Source organism: Lontra canadensis, unplaced genomic scaffold (assembly GCF_010015895.1).
Source record: "Lontra canadensis isolate GAN:19392208 unplaced genomic scaffold, GSC_riverotter_1.0 scaffold189, whole genome shotgun sequence".
Lineage (NCBI taxonomy): Eukaryota > Metazoa > Chordata > Mammalia > Carnivora > Mustelidae > Lontra > Lontra canadensis.
In genome coordinates, this window is record NW_022631183.1 from 1,389,402 (window position 1) to 1,411,110 (window position 21,709).

The following is a 21,709-nucleotide window of genomic DNA, read 5'->3' on the forward strand; positions in this document are numbered from 1 at the left end:
TATTGGACAGGTCACATAACTTTTCTGAGTTTCAGTTACTTAAAATTAAAGTCATCTAATAAACTTCATCAAGTAGTTAAGATGACTGAATTGGGGGGCACCTGGGTGGCTCAGTCAGTTACACTTCCAACTCTTGGTTTCTGCTCCGTTCATGATCTCAGGGTTGTGAGATTGAGCCCCAAGTTGGGCTCTGCGCTTAAGATTCTCTTTCTCGGCGCACCTGGGTGTCTCAGTCATTAAGCGACTACCTTGGGCTCATGTCATGATCCCAGGGTCTTAGGATCAAACCCCGCATTGGGCTCCCTGCTTGGCGGGGAAGCCTGCTTCTCCCTCTCCCACTCCCCCTGCTTCTGTTCCCTCTTTCACTGTGTTTCTGTCAAATAAATAAATAAATAAATAATCTTTAGGGGAAAAAAAAATGATCCTCTCTCTCTCTCCCTCTCTAAAATAAATAAATAAATATTTTTAAAAAGATGATTGATTGGAATAATATATAGAAAATGCTGGTAAATGTGAGGCATTTTGTTAATGGTAGCCTGTTTTTTAATGCTCTTAATTCATGGTAGCTTTTTTTTTTTTTTTTTTTTAAACAGCACAGTTTTGGGGACGCCTGGGTGGCTCAGTGGGTTAAAGGCTCTGTCTTCAGTTAGGTCATGATCCCAGGGTCCTGGGATCATGCCTCGCATTGGGCTCTCTGCTCTTAAAATCTTAAAAAAAAAGGAAAATAAACAGCATAGTTTTAATTTTTTTTTTTAATCATTTTGTTAAGAAAACTCTTTGCCCAAGGTGGGACTTGAACTCATGACCCTGAGATTGAGAGTCACATGCTCTACCAACTCAGACAGCCAGGCCCCCCAAGTAGCAATTGCTTTTAAGAAGGCCTTCCTTTTCCCCATCTTTAATTAGAAGAATTAAAAAAATAGATTCTGGGGGCTCCTGGGTGGCTCAGTGGGTTAAAGCCTCTGCCTTCGGCTCAGGTCATAATCCCAGGGTCCTGCATTGGGCTCTCTGCTCAGCAGAGAGCCTGCTTCCCCCTCTTTCTCTCTGCCTCCCTCTCTGCCTACTTGTGATCTCTGTCTGTCAAATAAATAAAATCTTAAAAGAAAAAATTTTTTAAATAAAAAAATAGATTCTGTATTAAAACTATACATTAGAAATTACGTTTCTGTAACTGAGCAAAGTGAAGTTGATTTTCTCTAGTGTTAACTTAGAATTAGGAAAAGCACACTGGCTCTCTCTTAAACTGTATGAAATTAATCAACTTCAGGAAGCCCAAGGTACCATTACTGTTTTTTGAGAAGAGGATTGTGGGTCTGAAATTAGGAATACAACTTTCCTTGTAGAAAGAAACTTGAAAAGTTTTATGTTAAGAAATATAGCCTTTTCATTCCAGTATTCCAAGATGTTTTTGCTGATTTTATTGGGTCTTACGGTATCAGCAAAACTCATTCCTAAATTTATCATTATTTGGTCCTAAATTGCAACTATATTACTTTCTCCCTTTGAGCGCATCTTGGGGCATATTTGTGGTGATACTACCGTCAAAACTTTTGAATGCTGTGTTTTTTGCAAAAAAGAATTGCTCTGTCCTTCAGTAATTATCTTTTGGAACACTGATCCATAATTTTTGCTCTTCCAAGTAGAGATCGATCATAAACCACCTACATTCTAAAATGATATAAATGCTGATTCTGATTAAAGTAGAGGGCTTACTTTGAGTGGGTAAAAAAAGTAAGACATACTGGTCAATCCAAATATAAGCTGTACAAAAGAGAAGAGATACAGCAAATAAATTTTTTAAAATGTTTCCGATGTTTACAATGTTTTATGTAGATTTCCATTTTAAATTATGAAATCTGAATCTGTTTTCTTTTTCAAGAGACTTCTTTAATAAATTTATTTATTTTTTTAGTAATCTCTACACCCAATGTGAAACCTGAACTCACAACCTGAAGATCAAGAGCCACACACTCCTCTGACTGAGTCAGCCAGGAGCTCCTCAAATCTGAGTCTCTTAAGGGAGCTTTATTTTTTTTTTTCCCAAAGATTTTATTTATTTATTTGACTGACAGAGATCACAAGTAGGCAGAGAGGCAGGCAGAGAGAAAGGAAGGGAAGCAGGCTCCCCTCCGAGCAGAGAGCCCGATGCGGGGCTCCATCTCAGGACCATGGGATCATGACCTGAGCTGAAGGCAGAGGCTTAATCCACTGAGCCACGCAGGCACCCCATGGGAGCTTTATTTTTGAAAGTTTGTGAGAGGAGGTAGTATAAAACATTTACCCTTCTCGGGCGCCTGGGTGGCTCTCAGAGTCCTGGGATCGAGCCCTGCATCGGGCTCTCTGCTCAGCAGGGAGCCTGCTTCCTCCTCTCTCTCTGCCTGCCTCTCTGCCTGCTTGTGATCTCTCTGTCAAATAAATAAATAAATAAATAAATAAATAAATAAATCTTTAAAAAAACAAAAACAAAAAAACCCAAAAAAAAACCATTTACCCTTCTCATAGGTCCAGTTGGAATTCATGGGAGTGATGATTATTCTTAAAGTTTGGCAGACACAAAATTTGTGGCTACTAATATTTTAGTCCCCAGCTCAAAATACAAATTTATTTAACATGTTTAAAATTAAAAGTTTCATAATTCATTGTTAGGTTAAAAGGTGTTCTGTATAAATGTATTTTCAACTTATATTTGAGAGCTTGGTAGTTTATTTGCTTGTTGCATGAGATGACAAAATGACTGGAGAATATATAAACAAATATATATAATATACATGTTCCTTTTTTACTAACTTACTAGCAATTGCTATTTCTAGAAATATACCTTATAGAAAGTAGCAGTTGGTTATTGACAAATATATAGTTGAGGTATTATTGTTTTACTTTTTTAAGACTTAAAACATATTAATATTGTTAATGTTTAATTACAACACTGCTTACTTACACTTGATAGAAATTGCGTGGGGTTTTGTTGTTGTTTTTTAGTGAAATTAAGTTTTGGCCAAAGCATAGCTTAGTTAATAAATGATTTTTCTAACTAGATTTTGGCCAGGTATCTGACTTTGTTTTTTAAGATGGCAGTAGTTAAGTCTGTGGTTAGTCTTCCTAGTAACTGTTGTCATTCAGTTGTTCATTTCTGAAATGTAAATGGGATAAAAAATAGGAGAAAATGCTTGTTCCCCTTTTCTGCCTTGCCTCCACTTTGTTTAAATTCTAGTTGAAGCTACTATACTTATTTTTTTTTATTAACATATAATGTATTATGGTGCCTAGGTGGCTCAGTCAGTTGGGTGTCTGCTTTTGGCTCAGGTCTGGATGGATCCAGCCCTGCATCTGGCTCCCCTGCATCTGGCTCCCTGTTCCCTCTCTCACTGTCTCTCTCTCTCTGTCAAATAAATAAATAAAATCTTTAAAAGGATAAAACATATAATGTATTATTTGTTTCAGAGTTACAGGTCTGATTCATCAGTCTTACACAAGTCACAGCACTCACTATAGCATATACCTGCCCCAGTGTCCATTGCCCAGCCACCTCATCCCTCCTAACCCCCTCCACTCTGCAACCCTGTTTGTTGCCTAAGGTTAAGAGTTTCTTATGGTTTGTCTCCCTCTCTGGTTTCCTCCTTTCATTTTTCCCTCCCTTCCCCTATGATCCTCTGTCTTGTTTCTCAAATTCCTCATATCAGTGAGATCAAAATAAGTCAGAGAAAAACAATTATCATATACTCATGTCTTTTTTTTTTTTTTAAGATTTTATTTATGTATTTGACAGGTCAGAAGTGGGCAGAGAGGCAGGGTGGGGGTGCGGGCGTGTTGAAGCAGGCTCCCTGCTGAACAGAGAGATCGATGCTCCATCCCAGGACCCTGAGATCATGCATGACCCAAGCCAAAAGCAGAGGCTCAACCCACTGAGCCATCCAGGTGCCCCTACTCATGTCTTTTTAAAGAAGGAAGGGTGAGGAAAGACTTTTGAGATGGAAGACATTAAGTGTTTTGCCTATAGCATTTAGAAAAGATTACCTATAAAAGAAGAATATTTTGGGGGGGCCAGATTCCCTCTTATCTTTTTTCTTCCACCTTTTGTTTTTGTACCTAATCAGGAGATAGGAAAAAAAAATCTGCAATCTTTAAGACTTAAGATAAACTTTCTTGTCATTGGCAAAAACAGTATGACTATAGGTGGATGTTTTCTGTTTGCTGCTCAGTTGTAGCTGCTTGATCGAGAGTTATGTAATTATCATTGGGCAGTAAGGACATTTCTGTGATCCTTTAGCTTTATGTAAGATACTTCTGGGCTTCTATATTCATTTATATGATAAAGACTAATTTAATTGGATATAACATTATTTCAGACTTACACATTTTCCAGATTTTTTTTTTTTGGACTGTATCACTAAGACTTTTATGTTACATATACAGAATTGGTCTAATTTTAGTATTTCTGTGTTGTTGTAAATGGTTTCCATGTTGGCTGGTTAAGGTAATGCTATTGCAATCTGAATTATAAAAATATGTCTTCTAACAGGTTTACCAGGTAAGATATTTATGAACTGCCATAAGATATTATGAACTGCCAAAATTTATGAACTGCCAAATATTCCCAGGGTAATAGACATAACTGGATATTTTGTCCTTTTGTTGATTCCACATTGAGGCAGGCTTTTAAAATTTTAGAGAGGGTAGGACAAAGGATTTAATTAGAGTTACGTGCTTTTTGGCATATCTAATCGTATTCAGATCATCTGCATGTATAGTTATGTATAATTACAACTCACTCTGGGAAACTTGAGATTTTCCCACAAGTGTTGTAGTTATTTAAAATTTGATCCTTTTATTATTCATTTATTTATTTTTAAGTTTTATTTATTTAAGTAATCTCTGCTTCCCACATGGAGCTTAAACTCACAACCCTGAGATCAAGAGTTGCACATTCCTCTGACTGAGGCAGCTGGGTGCTCCTAAAATTTGATCTTTTGGGTCAGAACTTAAATATAAAATGCCTAAAACTACACTTGAAAATTGAAGTGATCATGACAAGAAAAAAAAATTATAACTATGAAATGGTAGATGTTTTTTTTTTAAGATTTTATTTATTTATTTGATAGAGATCACAAGTAGGCAAAGAGGCAGGGAGAGAGAGTGAGAGGGAAGCAAGCTCCCTGCCGAGCAGAGAGCCCGACGTGGGACTCGATCCCAGGACCCTGGAATCATGACCTGAGCCGAAGGCAGCGGCTTAACCCGCTGAGCCACTCAGGCACCCGAAATGGTAGATTTTAATTAAACTTTCTGTGGTGGTCATTTCACAGCGCATACATATACGAAATCATTATGTTAGTACACCTTAAACTCATGTAATGTTGTATGTCAGTTATATCTTAATGAAACTGGAAAAAATTTTTAAAAAAGAATTTAAGTGAATTCTGATGAAAATGTATCATGTGAGATTCTCAGTAAATATCATTCTTTCAGTTTGAAAGGGCACAGAAGATAAAACACTGTGATGAGGGACAGGACAAAAGAGTTGTAATTACACAGAATTAATATTCTAATATTCTAAGAATTACATTAATATTCATATTTACAATATACAATATTCAAGATTTACATTCATATAGTGTTTTATTATTTTCAAATTATTTTACCTTATTTCATCATCATAGCACTGTAAGATAGGTGGGGCAGGTGTTTTCTTTATTTATTGAGGAAGAAATCGAACATCAGAAAGGCAGAAAGTGACATGCTTAACGTCACACATAGTGCCTGGTGAAACTGACGCTTCAACCTAATTCTCCTGAGCTGTAGTTCAGTTATTCTTTCCATTATGTCATGTTGCCTTACTGAAACTTGAATTTACATGCATTTTAAGATGTAGGAGAATTAAACTGGATAAACTGTCTTATGAATTTTAAATTTTAGAGAGAAGTTACAAGCCATTGGAAGGGACATACCTCTATTTTGTGTTTTTTTCCAAACTTGATTCTTCCCAAACACTTGGGAAGGTGCTGCTTGGGAATATGTGACACTAATATTACTGCTATTATTGTACTTTTTATTTCTCTTTGAAGGCTTTTGTGATAGCCATGTTGCCTTTGACTTACATCTTCTGCCACATTTTCATACTGTTGAGGTGCTTCATATAAAACAGGACTTCAGGGTGCCTGGGTGGCTCAGTAGATTAAGCCTCTGCCTTGGGCTCAGGTAAGGATCCCAGGGTCCTGGAATTGAGCCCTGCATCAGGCTCCCTGCTCAGCAGGGAATTTGTTTCTCCCTGTCTCTCTGCCACTCCCCCCTACTTGCCCCCCTACTCGGGTGTGCATGCCCTCTCTCTCTCTGTAGTGTTCTCTCTTTCAAATAAATAAATAAAATCTTAAAAAAATCAGGACTTAAGAAAATATTTGGAAAGTGAATAAGCGAGAATAGAGAATCCTTAACTTGGATTTTTAAAGCGTTAACACAGTGCAAATCTGTATTTGTCTCCAAAATATGTTTAATACCACATTAAGTGAATGCTTTTTATAAAATAGAAATGTTAACTTTTTTCCCGGAAGATTTTGTTTATTCTCTCTCTGCCTCAAATAAATAAATAAATAAATAAATAAATAAAAGCTTTTAAGAAGGTGGGGGGTGCGCCTGGGTGGCTCACTTGATTAAGTGGCTGCCTTCAGCTGGAGTCATAATCCTGGAGTCCTAGGATTCACCCCCACATCGGGCTCCCTGTTTGACAGGGAGTCTGTTTCTCCCTCTGTCCTTCACTCTGCTCATGCATGTGCTTGCTCACTCTCTCTCTGTCTTTAAAATCTTTTAAAGATTTTACTTATTTATTTGTCAGAGAGAGCGAGAGAGAACAAGCACGGAGAGCGAAAGGGTGAGGGAGAAGCAGACTTCCCGCTGAGCAGGGAGTCCAGTGTGGGACTCTGAAGCCAGGACCCTGGGATCATGACCTGAGCCCAAGGCAGATGCTTAACTGACCGAGCCACCCAGGTGTCCCAGAAATGTTAACTTTGATATACCATCTGTAATAAAAAAAATTCCAGAATTTGGCATGATGGTTTTACCTGTCCTTACAACTGGCAAGTATACTTATTTGCAAACACCTAATAATTTCTTGGACCTGTGAGAAGATTTTTATTACAAGCAGTTATATTTTCATATCATTTAACAACCGATAGGATACATTTATCTTGGAATGGATCTAGAATGGCATCTTTGTAATTACATATTAAAGAAACTGTATTGCAGCATAGTAAAGTGTTTCAGTGTTAGTTGTGAAGTTAAAGCTTTACTTTGTAAAATTTTAGTACTTCACTAGGTAATAAAATGTATCCTAATCATTTTAACTTTACTGTCTTTCTTAGGATGTTTATTTGGTGACCATTATGAAACTGATGACAAACTAACCAGATATGCCAAATAATGTAGTCCAAATACTGTGGCCCTCTGAAATAGCATTGCCTAGTAGTAAAGAGCATAGACTGTGTAGCTTTGTGGTGGGGTTTGAAAATAATCTTTGTCATTTATTAGCTGTGTGGCCTTGGAGAAGTACTTAACCTTTCTGTTCCTTTTTTTCTATCTGTCTCCAAATATAAATGTATTTTTATATTCAAATGTAAATCTATGTATTTACATATTGTAGACCTATCTGGGTACATAAATACATACTCAGGATTATATACATAATAGTCATGTTCATGTTATATACATATATATATATATATATATATACTTTTAGCAAAATAAAGATCATACTATTTTGAATCTTGTGATTTTCATTTCACTTTACGAATACTTTCTCACGTCACCAAATTTGCTTCAGAAACACTGTTTTTAATGACTGCATGGTAGTCCATCCTGTGAATGGACAGAATGTATTTACCAAATTACCAATTGTAGTTTTTTCCCCTCTCATTTTTGGAATTTGAATTAATGTGCAGTGACCATCCTTGCATATTTTTGTCTTGCTTTCAGATACCTTTTTACAATTTTATTTATTTATTTTATTAACATATAATTTATTATTTGCTTCAGGGGTACAGGTCTGTGAATCATCAGTCTTACACAATTCACAGCACTTACCATAGCACATACCTTCCCCAGTGTCCATAACCCAGCCACCCTATCCCTCCCTCCCCCACCCCCAGCAACCCTCCTAAGATTAAGAGTCTCTTATGGTTTTTCGCCTTCCCAATCCCATCTTGTTTCATTTTTTCCTTCCCTAATCCCCCATGACCCCCGGGCCTGCCTCTCAAATCCTCATATCAGAGAGATCATATAATAATTCTTTATCTGACTGAGTTATTTCTCTTAGCATAATACCCTCTAGTTCTATCCTCGTCATTGCAAATGGCAAGATTTCGGCGTGTGGTTTTTTTTTGATGACTGCATAGTATTTCAATTGTATATATATACCACATCTTCTTTATCCATTCATCTGTTGATGGATATTAGGTTCTTTCCATGGTTTGGTTATTGTGGACATTGCTGCTATCAACATTAGGTTGCATGTGCCCCTTTGGATCACTCCATTTGTATCTTTAGGGTGAATACCCAGTAGTGCGATAGCTGGGTCATAGGGTAGCTCTAGGGTAGATTCCTTAAAATGGAATTACTGAATCAAAGGGCATGAGCCTTTTAAAGCATTTTGAAACACATTTCCAAATTGCTTCCCTGAAAAATTGTACATATTTTGTTAAGAAAATTCATTTTAGAATTAAGTTGATTTGAAATTAGAGGGTTACATGTTTATTTTCATAAGTTGCTTTTGCTTATTCTATTCATTCATTTCAACAAATGTGAATTCAATACCTACTGTATATGAGGTATTCTTCAGCCCAGAGGACAAAGCAGTGAACAAACAGGTGTGTTTCTTAACTTCATGGAGCTTTCTTATCTATAGGTTTACAGATATTTGGCAGTGTATTAAATCTTATTTTCTTTTAAGAATCAGAATTTAGTAAATTGATTAAAAGAGGAAAAATGGAGCCTTACTGACCTATCCATGCTATCTAGTCTTTTTACCATTTAGTCCTATTTAGATCTTTCCAGGGACTATGTTCTTGTACTTGTTTCATTAAAAAGAAAAAAACAAAAACTGCTTTTCAAGCTCCATGCTAGGCACAGAAGATACAGTGTTCTTCAGGAAACTGGAATCTGCTGTCTCTGAGTTACACTGTAATCATGTCTGAAGATATGAGGCTCCTTCAAAGTCCCTTCCCACAACCCCGTATTTCTACAGTAATTTATCTGCTTATACTTAAATTCCAAATCAGAAATCATATTATCTTAAATTGCAGTTATTCTACCAATATTGAGATCAGTTTCATGGCTATTACATTTTTAATTCATAAACAGGTCGAATCATTTATTTTGGACCAAGAAGATCTGGATAACCCAGTACTTAAAACAACATCAGAGATATTCTTATCGAGCACTGCAGAAGGAGCAGACTTACGTACTGTGGATCCAGAGACACAGGCACGATTAGAAGCGTTGCTGGAAGCAGCAGGTAATTTATTTCTGGTTTTCTTATTTTCATTTCTTTAAAAGTCTAGATCTCTATACAAAGCTGTATAAAATTACCCCAAAACTATGACATTATATGAAATTTGAACTCTTAAGATATGTTTTGTATTTTCTAAAGAAAATGTTCACGGTTCATATTTCAAAAATTCTTAGTTGAAAGTTTTCAATGGATGATTCTAGGGCTCAGCACTGTATTTAAGGTTTTAGATTATCAGCTGGTTATTAAGGAAAACTTAACCTATTACCAATTACATTATAAATGTGGGAGATAAATTCATCAGATTATGAATCTTTGATCTTAACTGATTTGGGTATTCTGCATGTGCTTATTTACATATTTACTTTCATCTAGGGGTAACTTAATTATAAATTATTGCTATTTTTTTTCTTAGAAGACAGTTAAATAAAAATTGGACACAAAATTAGACTGAAATATACCAAGCTTTATATCAACTTCTTGTTCTATCATAGAACAAGAAAACAGAAAAATCTGTGATAAGCATACTTTCTCAATAATATATACTCATCACTGTTTTGTATTGTACAACATGCATATTATTTGTTGTACCAGGTTTCAGTTCCACTGTAATGAAAGCCTTTTATCAACTAAAATTGTTTTAAGAAGGAAGTTTACTTTTTCTAATTTTTGTATATTGCTTTTCTTTTTTTCTGTATATTGCTTTTGAGATATGTTCATTTTGTATGTTACTCCTTTTAGTTACTTATCTAGCATAAATATGTGTGCATATTAAATACATGTAAGGATTTATTTAAAACAAATTTTTGAAGGCTTATTTATTTATTTGTTTGAGAGCCACAAGCAGGGGGAGGGGTAGTGGGAGGGGAGAGGCAGACTCCCTGCTGAGCAGGGCCCCCCCCCCCCCCCCCGCCCAGGGCTTGATCCCAGGGCCATATGATCATGACCTGAGCCAAAGGCAGCTGCTTAACTCATTGGGCCACCCAGGTGCCCTACATGTAAGAATTTAGTCTAGAAGAATGTGTAGGTTATTTTTGAAAATAGTGCCCAAAAAGTAAAAAATAAAGTAGTGCCTAAAAGCTTGTTAGAGTGCCATATACATAACCTTATCCTATATTAAAGCCATTTAAATGCAGAAAATTCAAAAATAGGGGCACCTGGGTGGCTCAGTGGGTTAAAGCCTCTGCCTTCGGCTCAGGTCATAATCCCAGGGTCCTGGGATCAAGCCCCACATCGGGCTCTCTGCTCAGCGGGGAGCCTGCTTCCTGCTCTCTCTCTCTCTCTCTCTCTCTGCCTGCCTCTCTGCCTACTTGTGATCTCTGTCTGTCAAATAAATAAATAAAATATTTTAAAAAATTCAAAGTAAAATTCAAAATAAAAATTTTTTTTTAAGATTTTCTTTATTCGTTTGAGAGAGTGAGAGAGAGTGTGCACGAATGGGGATAGGCAGAAGGAGAGGGAAGAAAAATCTGAATAGACTCCACACTGAGTGCAGAGCTCAGTCCTGCAACTGCAAGATCATGACCTGAGCCAAAACCAAGAGTCAGACGTTCAACCAACTGATCCACCCAAGTGCCTTACAGAAAGGTTTCACTTACTTATGGAGCATAAGGAATAACATGGAGGACATGTTAGGAGAAGGAAAGAAAAAGTAAAGGAATTGGAGGGGGAGACGAAGCATGAGAGACTGTGGACTCTCAGAAACAAACTGAGGGTTTTGGAAGGGAAGGGTTGGGTTGGGTGATCCTGGTGGTGGGTATTAAGGAGGGCACGTATTGCATGGAATACTGGGTATGGTGCACAAACAGTGAATCTTGGAACACTGAAAAAATTAAATTAAAAAAAAAAAAAAAAGGAAGGTTTTTAAAGTATAGAAAATTTTGGGTCTCCTGGGTGGCTCAGTCTATTAAGCATCTACCTTCAGCTCAGGTCATGATCCCAGGGTCCTGGGATGGTGCCCCACATGAAGCTCCCTGCTCAGCAGGGAGTCTGCTTCTCTCTCTGCCTGGCACTCCCCCTGCTGTGCTCTCTCTCTGACAAATAAATAAAATCCTTTTTTAAAAAGTATAGAAAACTTTGGTTTCTGAGTACTTTTTTTTTAATTAAAAAAAATTTTTTTTAAAGATTTTATTTATTTATTTGACAGACAGATCACAAGCAGGCAGAGAGGCAGGCAGAGAGAGAGGAGGAAGCAGGCTCCCCAAGGAGCAGAGGGCCCGATTCGGGGCTCGATCCCAGGATGCTGGGATCATGATCCGAGCCAAAGGCAGAGGCTTTAACCCACTGAGCCACCCAGGTGCCCCTAATTAAAAAAAATTTTAATGTTTGTTTATTTATTTAAGTAATCTCTACATACAATGTGAGGCTGAAACTCAAAATACAGAGATCAAGAGTCACATACTTTTCTGACTGAGCCAACTGTGTGCCCCCAGTTTCTGAGTACTTTAATAAACATGATATTAAAGATAAGTATGCAGAAAAATCACAGCAGCCTTTTGGCACATTTCATGGTGACTGAAGAAAAACAGTATTGCATTTGACCAGATAATGACTGGGACAAATAAAAGCTAAAATAAATTGAGCATTTTTTATATTACTCTTGGAAAGACATAAATGTTAAGAATGAGCTTACTTGATGTCGTCTTTTGTTATTCCTTCAACTTTGTCCTGTTATGGTAAAGTATAGGTATAATTTGTAGCAGATTGACTTTTAGTCTACCTACTGTGTCATTTTGGAACTGATAGAAACTTAAAATTAGACACAACAGAATAAGACTGTTTAAACTGAAGCAGAACTAGTAATTTTTTAAAGAAAGGTATAAAGATCACATTTGTAATAACATTGAATGTCCCTCCTTTAGAGTCTGGATTTCCAGTGCATCTCCTACTTGTGATATAGGGATATACTGTATAAGATTTCTGAAAGGCAGTGTCATGACCACCCTCTAATTTTGGATTCTTTATTTGTTTTGCTTTGTTTTGTTTTTGCTTTGCTTTGGAACCTTGAATTATTTGGCTTAGAGCAGAGAGAAATGTGGAGAAAAGACATCTCTCTTCTCCTAGTCTTCTCTGCTTTCCTTTTCTTTCCTAAATCAAGCTTTGTTTACAGGTAGTGGTATGTTTTTACTCTCTGGTTTAGGCTCACACTTCACTCACGTTGTGAGTATCACTCCTTAATCCCTAATTAAGGGTTTTAAACTCATTTTTCTTTTTTTCTGGGCACCTCATGATTTCTCATAAAGGGCTCTTCTTTCTTTCAGCATTTAGCAGGGAGGCTGCGTAAGATTCTTTCCCTCTGCCCGTCCCCCAACTCGTGCTCCCTCCTTCTCTCTCCATCTCTGTTTCTCTCTAAAATAAATAAATAAATCTTAAAATTTATCTGACAGTTTCTTTAGACAGAATATTCTATCCAAGTACATATGAGTTTAAATTGTCAAATTTAAATCATTATTCTCCAGGGCTCCTTGATATTCTTAGAGAAAATTAAGAACTAAAATTATTTCAGGGGTGCCTGGCTGTTGTGTTTTTCTAATGTGAATGTAAGGGAGACTTTTCCAAGCATGAGACAGATTCCAAAAGTCAGCTCATCTGGAAGAACATGTGACTCTTGATCTCAGGATTGTGAGTTTGAGCTCCATGTTGGGTATACAGATATTTAAGTAAGTAAACTTTAGGAAAAAAAGATTAAAGCTATTTCAAGAAGAATTTTAAAATTATTTTCTAAGTTACAATTTAATACAATTAGAAATAACTAAGGGAATAGGAAATATATTAAGTAGATAATAAAACCTTCCCACTGTCAAGGTTTACGTATACTTCCAGACTTTTTCCTTTGTAGCTTTAATGTATATGTTTAAATATACATAGGGTCATATTGCACATAATATAACTTCCCTTTTTTTTTTACATTATTATGAGCATCTTTCTATAATCCTCCTTTCTTCCTTTCTTTATTTATATATATATTTTTTTAGAGTGGGGGAGGCAGTGGGCACAGGGAGAGGGAGAGAGAGAATCTCAGGCAGGCTCCACACCCAGCACAGAGCCCGGCATGGGGACCTGGAGATCATGACCCAAGCTGAAACCAAGAGTTGAATGCTCAACTGACTGAGCCACCCAGGCAGCCCAATCTTTCTCTTTCTTTTAAAGGATAAAATAAAATATTTTCTTGCCTAGATTTACCATAATTTATTTTACCAGTTCCTTATTGAGAGATACTTAGATTATTTCCTCTTTTCCAATATCACAAATATTGTTGTAGTTTATATTCATATGTAGCTTTTCTTATTTGTGCATGTGTCTTCATAGGACAAAGTGTTAGAAAGTGGTATCACTGTGTCAAAGGATGTTTACATCTAAAATTTTGATAACTTGTCAAATTTGCCATGACACTTCCAACTTTATACCAATATACATTCCTGTCAATGAGTTTCAGAGGGCCTTATTCCTCAATCAATTTTTTTGTCAGTTTCATAGTTTGTGTTCCTTTAATATCAGTAAGTTGCATCATACTCTTTATAAATGATAATAAGTTTATTGGGTATTGATTATTTTCATTTTTTATTTTGCCTTAATTTTATGTTGTGCTTAATTACATGGAAAATTTTACTGAAATTAGAAATGTTTCATATCACATGTACTAATTTTTATTTCCTAGCTTTTGGAATTTGTCTCATGCTTAGAAAAGTCTCTCCAGTATTCACATTAGAAAAACACTACATAGGGCACCTGGGTGGCTCAGTGGGTTAAAGCCTCTGCCTTCGGCTCAGGTCATGATCTCAGGGTCCTGGGATTGAGCACCGCATCAGACTCTCTGCTCAGCAGGGAGCCTGCTTCCTCCTCTCTCTGCCTACCTCTCTGCCTACTTTTGATCTCTGTCAAATAAATAAATAAAATCTTTACAGAAAAAAAAAATCACTACATAGTATAATAGTATTTTTCAGTGTGTGTTTGTTTTTAATATTTAAACCTTCAGTCTACCTGGTATTTATTTTTGTGAATGCTGTGAATTAGAGATATTACTTAATTTTCAAATGGTAACCAATTTTTGAACAGTGTTTTTGAAATAAGCCCTCCCATCTCCTTTTATTTGAAATTGCACATCTATACATATTGAATTCACAAATGATCTAGGGTCTTTTTTGGTCTCTATTGTATATCCTTGATATTATAATTATCTGTTTCTGTGTAAGTATGATATTTTATAATTTGCCTGGCATCATAATACATTTTATATCTTATTGGGCACATTTTCCCTTCTTGTTTTTCTTGTTGTTTTCCAAAATTTTATTGATTATTTTTCTCTCATTTTCAGCAGTGATCAGGCAGTGATATTATCATTGAAATTTTCCATTACAGTTGTCACCGATTCCTCACTGAATCTAGAGAAAAAGTTTAATTGGCAACTTAGACATGTAATAGTCCTTCTAGCCTGAGCTGTGTAAGGACAGAAACTGTGCCTCATCCCTTTTTGTCTCTCTAGTGCATGTACATCATAACCACATAATGAATATTAGAATGAACTTATTTTAATTTACACTGTTATCCTAGAAGATGGTTCTAGGTGGCTATTAAACCAAAGGGAGAAATTGTTGGATTGTTTGTTGTATTAATGCTGACTACCCACTTCATTATTACTGAAAATAGTATAAATATGATCTTCCACTAGAGTTCTTATAGTATGACTATATATTTTGAAAGAACTTTCATTCATTTACCTCAGTGAGCATCATGTTACGTTATATTTGGAGTTAGGTATGGGACAGATTAATATTATGTGCCTTGTAAAGATGCTGTGGCCTTTTGACATTAATGGCAAAATTATTATCAACCTTATATTCTGATTGTCAGCCTTCTCTATGGAGACTATGCCGTTTTTTTCCCTAAATAATAGTGTTTAGTAATGTAACTACAATTTGCACTTTTTTGTTTTTTCTTCCCCTGCGTTACCTGATTGACGCACACTGAAGGCATTGGCAAATTGTCGACTGCTGATGGTAAAGCTTTTGCAGATCCTGAGGTGTTGCGGAGACTGACGTCCTCAGTAAGCTGTGCATTAGATGAAGCTGCTGCTGCACTGACACGGATGAGAGCAGAAAACAGCCACAGTGCAGGACAAGTAGACACGTATGCGTATGATTTTTTCTGGGTATCAAACATTTTCTTGAGTGGAATTTGGGGAAGTAGCAGCTTTGGGTTAATTCTGTCTTTTGGACGGGATTATAACTTTGCTAAGCGGATATTAGAATGGGTATTATATTTTAAGTAGATGCATAAATGTATATATGTTACATAGAAATAAAAACAGAGACTGTATTTTTATTCTTGTATTCCACTCATATTCATCGAGTATTCTCATGGCATGTACTGTATTAGACTCTGTAAGAAATCCAAAGTGAGTAAGATGGTATTCCTCTTTCTAAGGAAGTTACTTGTTCTAAAGATGATAGTAGTAAACTGGAAGCTGACTGCTTGAGTAAATAATAAATGAAATGGGTTATTAATGCACTAATCCAGATGCAGGTTACAGAGATAATGGTCCATAATCAGCAGCATCAGCATCACTTTAGAGCTTGTCAGAAATGCAGAATCCCAGATCTCACCTCAGAACTACTGAGTCAGATTCTACATTTTAACAGGAAACATGGTGATTTGTATGCACATTAAAGTTTGAGATTTATCAGTTTTGTTAACCATTGTGCAATAGGTCACATCTTCTGTTACCAAATAAAATTTTAAGCCGTGGAGTTATATCCCAGGTATCTTTAGGAATTATTGCATTGATTGAGTTTAAAAACTTGTGCATCTAATAGTTTTTAAGACTTTACTTGAAAATTAATATGATAAAATGTTAGAACATTTTGGAAAATAAAAATGACAGCTGTTTTCATATTCAGTTTATTGCCTTTCTGGCTTGGCTGGCCTCCACAAATAATTAGTATTCCAAACACACAAAATGTTCATACAAGTTTTTTTTCTTACTGTATCAATATTTTTCTGTTTAAGACTCTTTGTATTTAATATAGTTTATTAGCATAGGATTCTGAGTCTTTCTTTGTTGGTTAATTGTTGATGGTTTTGTTTTCAGTCGTAGTCTGGCAGAAGCTTGTTCAGATGGGGATGTGAATGCTGTTCGTAAATTGCTAGATGAAGGCAGAAGTGTAAATGAACATACAGAAGAAGGAGAAAGTCTGCTGTGTTTGGCTTGTTCAGCAGGGTATTATGAATTAGCACAAGTAAGCAGAACTTATCTTCAGTGATTGAAATTATGGGAAGTTTTTGATGTTTTATTTTTATTACTAATCAAAGAAATCGTTAGAGGCCAGATTCCTTCCTTTTGGGCAGTAGGTAAAGTGGAACCTGGTACATAATTAATTTTGTTGCCTACACCTGTAACTGGGAAAGGTGCATTTTCCTGCCATTTACTCAAAACTGTTCCTAATGAATAAAAAACACATAAAAGTAATAGTAATATCTTCAGCTTGTCTTTAGAAATAATATACAGCTATAATGGAAAGTAGTCATTTATTGTCATTTCATCTAGATTATCTCAATTCTTTTAATTTTTTCTGTCTGTTGTAGCAATATTGAGAAATAACCATGTGTTTACCAGTTAGTTTCTGTCTTGGTAGTATAGTTCTGCTGTTCTCTTGCTGAATAATCCCAAGCATAACACATATTCTTTGACAAGAGCAGTTAACATTTTCTGTTGCATTTATGCATTTATTTCTCTAGAAATACTATTAATAGTAAGAACTGACTGTTCTCTCTCTGTGTAATGTGTTTTAAAGGTATTGCTTGCTATGCATGCTAATGTTGAAGATCGAGGGAATAAAGGAGACATAACTCCCCTAATGGCAGCATCTAGTGGAGGTTATTTAGATATTGTGAAATTATTACTTCTTCATGATGCAGATGTCAACTCCCAGTCAGCAACAGGTAAGTAGAAATTATGTGTTAATTTGAGGAAAATAAATTGATATAATTAATTATAACCTAAGATATAAAAATTTGATTTTTACGACTGGAAAAATCAGTTGTAAACCTACAGAAAAATCTTAGCCATTGATTAAAATGAGTAAAATCTAAATTAATTTGGTATCTTCAAAAGACTGAGATTCCGTTTGGCCAAGATTGTCAGTTTTTCTGCTGGAGACAGTTTCTTTTTTGCCATAAGAGGCAAAATTAGGAACTGTATGTCTTAAAATTCTTTATCTCATTTAAATTCAAATTCCTTAACTTTAGATTATAGATTAACCTGAGAGTATTTACCCTGTGGGGTTTTTCATGTCGGGCATACTGAATCCATTTACTACTAAGATACTCTTGTGGCAGAATGAAAGCTATTCTAGTAAGAGGTGTTCTTTTAGTTATTTATACCTCGCAGACACATAGAAGGAGCCTTGGTCATGTGTCTTGAGTTATAGGTATAGTTTTAGTAGTAAGATTACTTGGATTTAGTGAAGCAACAACATGATTTTTAAAAAATTTACATAATGAAAGCTATGTCATTGTTCTACACCTTTAAGTGAATATTAAATGTAAGTGAGCAAGGCTTCCTGGAAGGAACTGTAGACTATTTTGCTGACCATTTTGTCTTACTTGTAATGATAGTAACATGTATAATGTGTAAAATGGTTGAATAGTTGAATTCTAAACACATTGGATTCTGGAATGTTACTTTTCTTGCTGAATCTTTAAAATAATCTTCAGTGCCTTACTGTTAGGTAGTAAACCATCTCCCTTACCTTCCCTAATAAATAAAAATCCTTAAAACAAAATCAGGAAAGAAATAGGTGGCATGCCAATAATGGGATAATGACCTTTTATTTTTTAATTTTATTTTATTTATTTGACAGAGAGAGAGAGCACAAGTAGGCAGAGCAGCAGGCAGAAGGAGAGGGAGAAGCAGGCTGTTCACTGAGCAGGGAGCCTGACATGAGGCCCGATTCTAAGACCATGACCTGAGCCCAAGGCAGCTGCTTAGCTTACTGAGCCACCCAGGCACCCTGGATAATGACCTTTTTAAAGAAATGTTTCTTTTGAAGGAGTTACGCTGAAGGGGATTTATATCTTCCTACTTTATTAGGCTGTCAAAGAAAATGAAGTGTCATCTTGAAAAATCCCTTTCAGTATATTTTTATTTAAAATATTCTAGTGTATCATTCAAAATTTCTCCTTTTTCTTTTGATACTTTACAGTCTAGAAATCCTTAACATTTTCTTTCTATGTATATCCATTTCTTAATTTTCTCTTACCTTTTCTTTATGCAGACTTATTCATAAGACTATTCATTGTTTTAGCTACATTTTCCTTCTGACACATATCTTTAAACTAATGGGAATATAAGTAAATTGGCCTATTTTGTTTATGTTTTTTTTATAAAGATTTTTATTTATTGTTTGACAGAGAGAGAGATCACAAGCAGGCAGAGAGGCAGGCGGAGAGAGGGGGGGAAGCAGGCTCCCCTTCGAGCAGAGAGCCTAGTGTGGGACTCCATTCCAGGACCCAGAGACCATGACTGGAGCCAAAGTCAGAGGCCTAACCCACTGAGCCACCCAGCCGCCCAAGTTGGCCTGTTTATAACAAATCTTTTATTTATTTTTTTTAAAAGATTTTATTTACTTATTTATTTGAGAAAGAGAGAGGGAGAGACTGAGCTGGGGGGAGGGCAAAGGGAAAGAGAGAGAGAAAGAAGCAGATTCCCCGCTGAGCGTGAAGCCCAACATGAGGCTCCGTCCCAGGACCTGGAGATCATGACCTGAGCCAAAGGCAGACATTTAACCAGCTGAGCCACCCAGGCGCCTGTTTAATAAATCTTTTAATTAGTAAGAAAATTAAGATGATGCTCTTAACCAATAGAACCAAAAAAATGTAAGATGATAGTTCTAGTGGTTTATGTAAGGGAATTGAAGAGGTAGAACTAGAGTATAGCATAGTTATAATTTTATCCATTTTATCATAATTCTTTGTATCTTTTTGTTCTTTGTTAGGAAATACTGCACTAACTTATGCCTGTGCTGGAGGATTTGTTGACATTGTGAAAGTGCTACTTAATGAAGGTGCAAATATAGAAGATCATAATGAAAATGGACATACCCCCTTAATGGAAGCTGCCAGTGCAGGTCATGTGGAAGTTGCAAGAGTTCTTCTGGATCATGGGGCAGGCATCAACACTCATTCTAATGAATTCAAAGAAAGTGCTCTTACCCTTGCGTGCTACAAAGGTACTCTCTCTATATGTGAATATTTACAATTTTTTTCATAACAACTTTGAGTATTTAAATATTTGAGTATTTGAATTAATTTTATATTACTTATATTTTCCCTGTGCTGTCAAATTATGTAACTTGTAAGAGATTATATAGAAAGCCCATTTTAGCCTATATTTTGTAAAGTATAAATTTCACAGTGTATGTTTCTTTATTATTTTAATTCAGATTTATTCAGGTAGCTATGAAGTCAACGAAAACTCATAGCACAGATTTAGAGGGTTTTCATTTTTTAATAACTTTCATTTTATATGATTTTTTCCAACCTTTATTTTAAAAATAATATAGACTCAAGTAATAGTAGTAATCACAGTTTAAACAGAAAACCTCAAAAACAAGAAAAGCATAAGGAAAAGAAATTATACAATGACATGTATTATTACTACCTAAAGATTAATGCATGTAAGCAGTATTTTAGTATGTTTCCAGTGTGTTTTTTAAGCATATATAAAACAAACATATATATTTAAACTAAACAACCATACCTAACTGTTTTATAGTCTGCTTATTTTATTTAGCAATATATCATGAACATTTCCCATCTCAATAAATATTTTTATAACACAACTTTTGATGGTCACATAGTATTTCACTATTTCTGCTAGGAGTGGGTATGGCTGCATGTGTCATGAAACCTAAATTAATAATGATTTAAACAAAAGAGAAGACTTTTTTTTTAAATATATAAATCAAGTCCAAGGGTGTAGGCTGTCTAGAACTAGTATAGCTGTTCCACTGCTATCAAGATCTCAGAATTCTGTTTTTCTCTTCTACCTTCCTACTGTGTCATTTCTATCCTCAAAGTTACCTGTAATCCAAGATGGTAGCTAGAGCCCCAACAATCTACATTGTAGGAAGGACAGAGAGGGTAAGGGTAAAATGGGGAATGCCTTCCACATCAGTAAGCTACTTTTAAGAAATCTTCTTAGACGTTCTGCCTTATAGCTCCTGCTTGTATCTCATTGGCTACATATAACAAGGAAAGCTGGGAAATGTACTCTTTTAGTTAGTTGCCACTCAGATAAAAACCAGAGTTCTGTTATTAAGGAAGACTATTCCGTGGTATTGAGTAGGGAACTAGGAGTCTCTGCAAATACATCAAATGGATGTACCATAATTGCCTATTGTTGGACACTTGAATTGTTCCCAGTTTTCACTATTATTAAAAACACTGTAATAACATCCTTGTGCAGACATCTTTGCCTAATCTCTGATTATTTCCTTAGGATAAATTCCTGGAAGTGGAATTGCTGGGTCAAAGGGTATGGACATTTTTAAGGCTTTTGATACATATTGCCAAATTGCCTTCTAGAAAGGTTGAACCAATTTACACTCCCACCAGCAGTGTTTGAGAGTGCCCTTTGTCCCACCCTACACCCTCACCAACACTGGGTATTACCATTCTTTTTAATATTTGCCATTTTGATAGTAAAAAATGGTGTATCATTTTAATTTGCTTTTGTTTAATAGGAAGGTTTAATATTCTTTTTCAGTTTAGTATTCATTTATATTTCTTTTTTAATAACCATTTCATGTCCTTCATCCATTTTTCTACTGGAGTGTTTGTCTTTTTCTTACTGACTATTAAGGCTTTTTATATATTTAATGTATCCAGAGGGTTGAAATTATTTTGAAAGGAGTTTTCTGTGCCTGTTCATTGCCACAGTGAGTTTATGGTCATTATTTTAATGTTGTTTTTATGAAAAATATGATCCAAAAGTATTTTACCTGGCATTCTAATTGATTTCAGTGTTTTGATTTATAGTTTGATAGTTTTTATAGATTAAATCAAAGAATAAGTATTACCGCTTTACTTGTTAGGTGCTTTCTACTAATGCAATCTTTAAAACCTAGATACCTTGGTGAGAGCGTGCTTATTATTTTGGATTGGCTTTGTAAAACTGTCATTCCTTTATTGAATGAAAAATAAGTTCTCATAAATTTTTGT

At 35.5% G+C, this 21,709-nt stretch overlaps 1 protein-coding gene across 14 annotated transcripts in view; it reads left to right on the forward strand.

Moving 5' to 3' along the window:
• LOC116861037 (ankyrin repeat and KH domain-containing protein 1) overlaps positions 1 to 21,709 on the forward strand; it is a 128,116-nt gene that overhangs the window by 18,142 nt on the left and 88,265 nt on the right. For all 14 annotated transcript variants that reach the window (XM_032847479.1, XM_032847483.1, XM_032847476.1 and 11 more), the window contains exons 2-6: positions 9,343 to 9,496; positions 15,460 to 15,616; positions 16,578 to 16,725; positions 17,281 to 17,428; positions 19,483 to 19,716. In XM_032847479.1, coding sequence (XP_032703370.1) covers positions 9,343 to 9,496; positions 15,460 to 15,616; positions 16,578 to 16,725; positions 17,281 to 17,428; positions 19,483 to 19,716 — 841 coding nt within the window. The remainder of the gene's footprint in view (positions 1 to 9,342; positions 9,497 to 15,459; positions 15,617 to 16,577; positions 16,726 to 17,280; positions 17,429 to 19,482; positions 19,717 to 21,709) is intronic.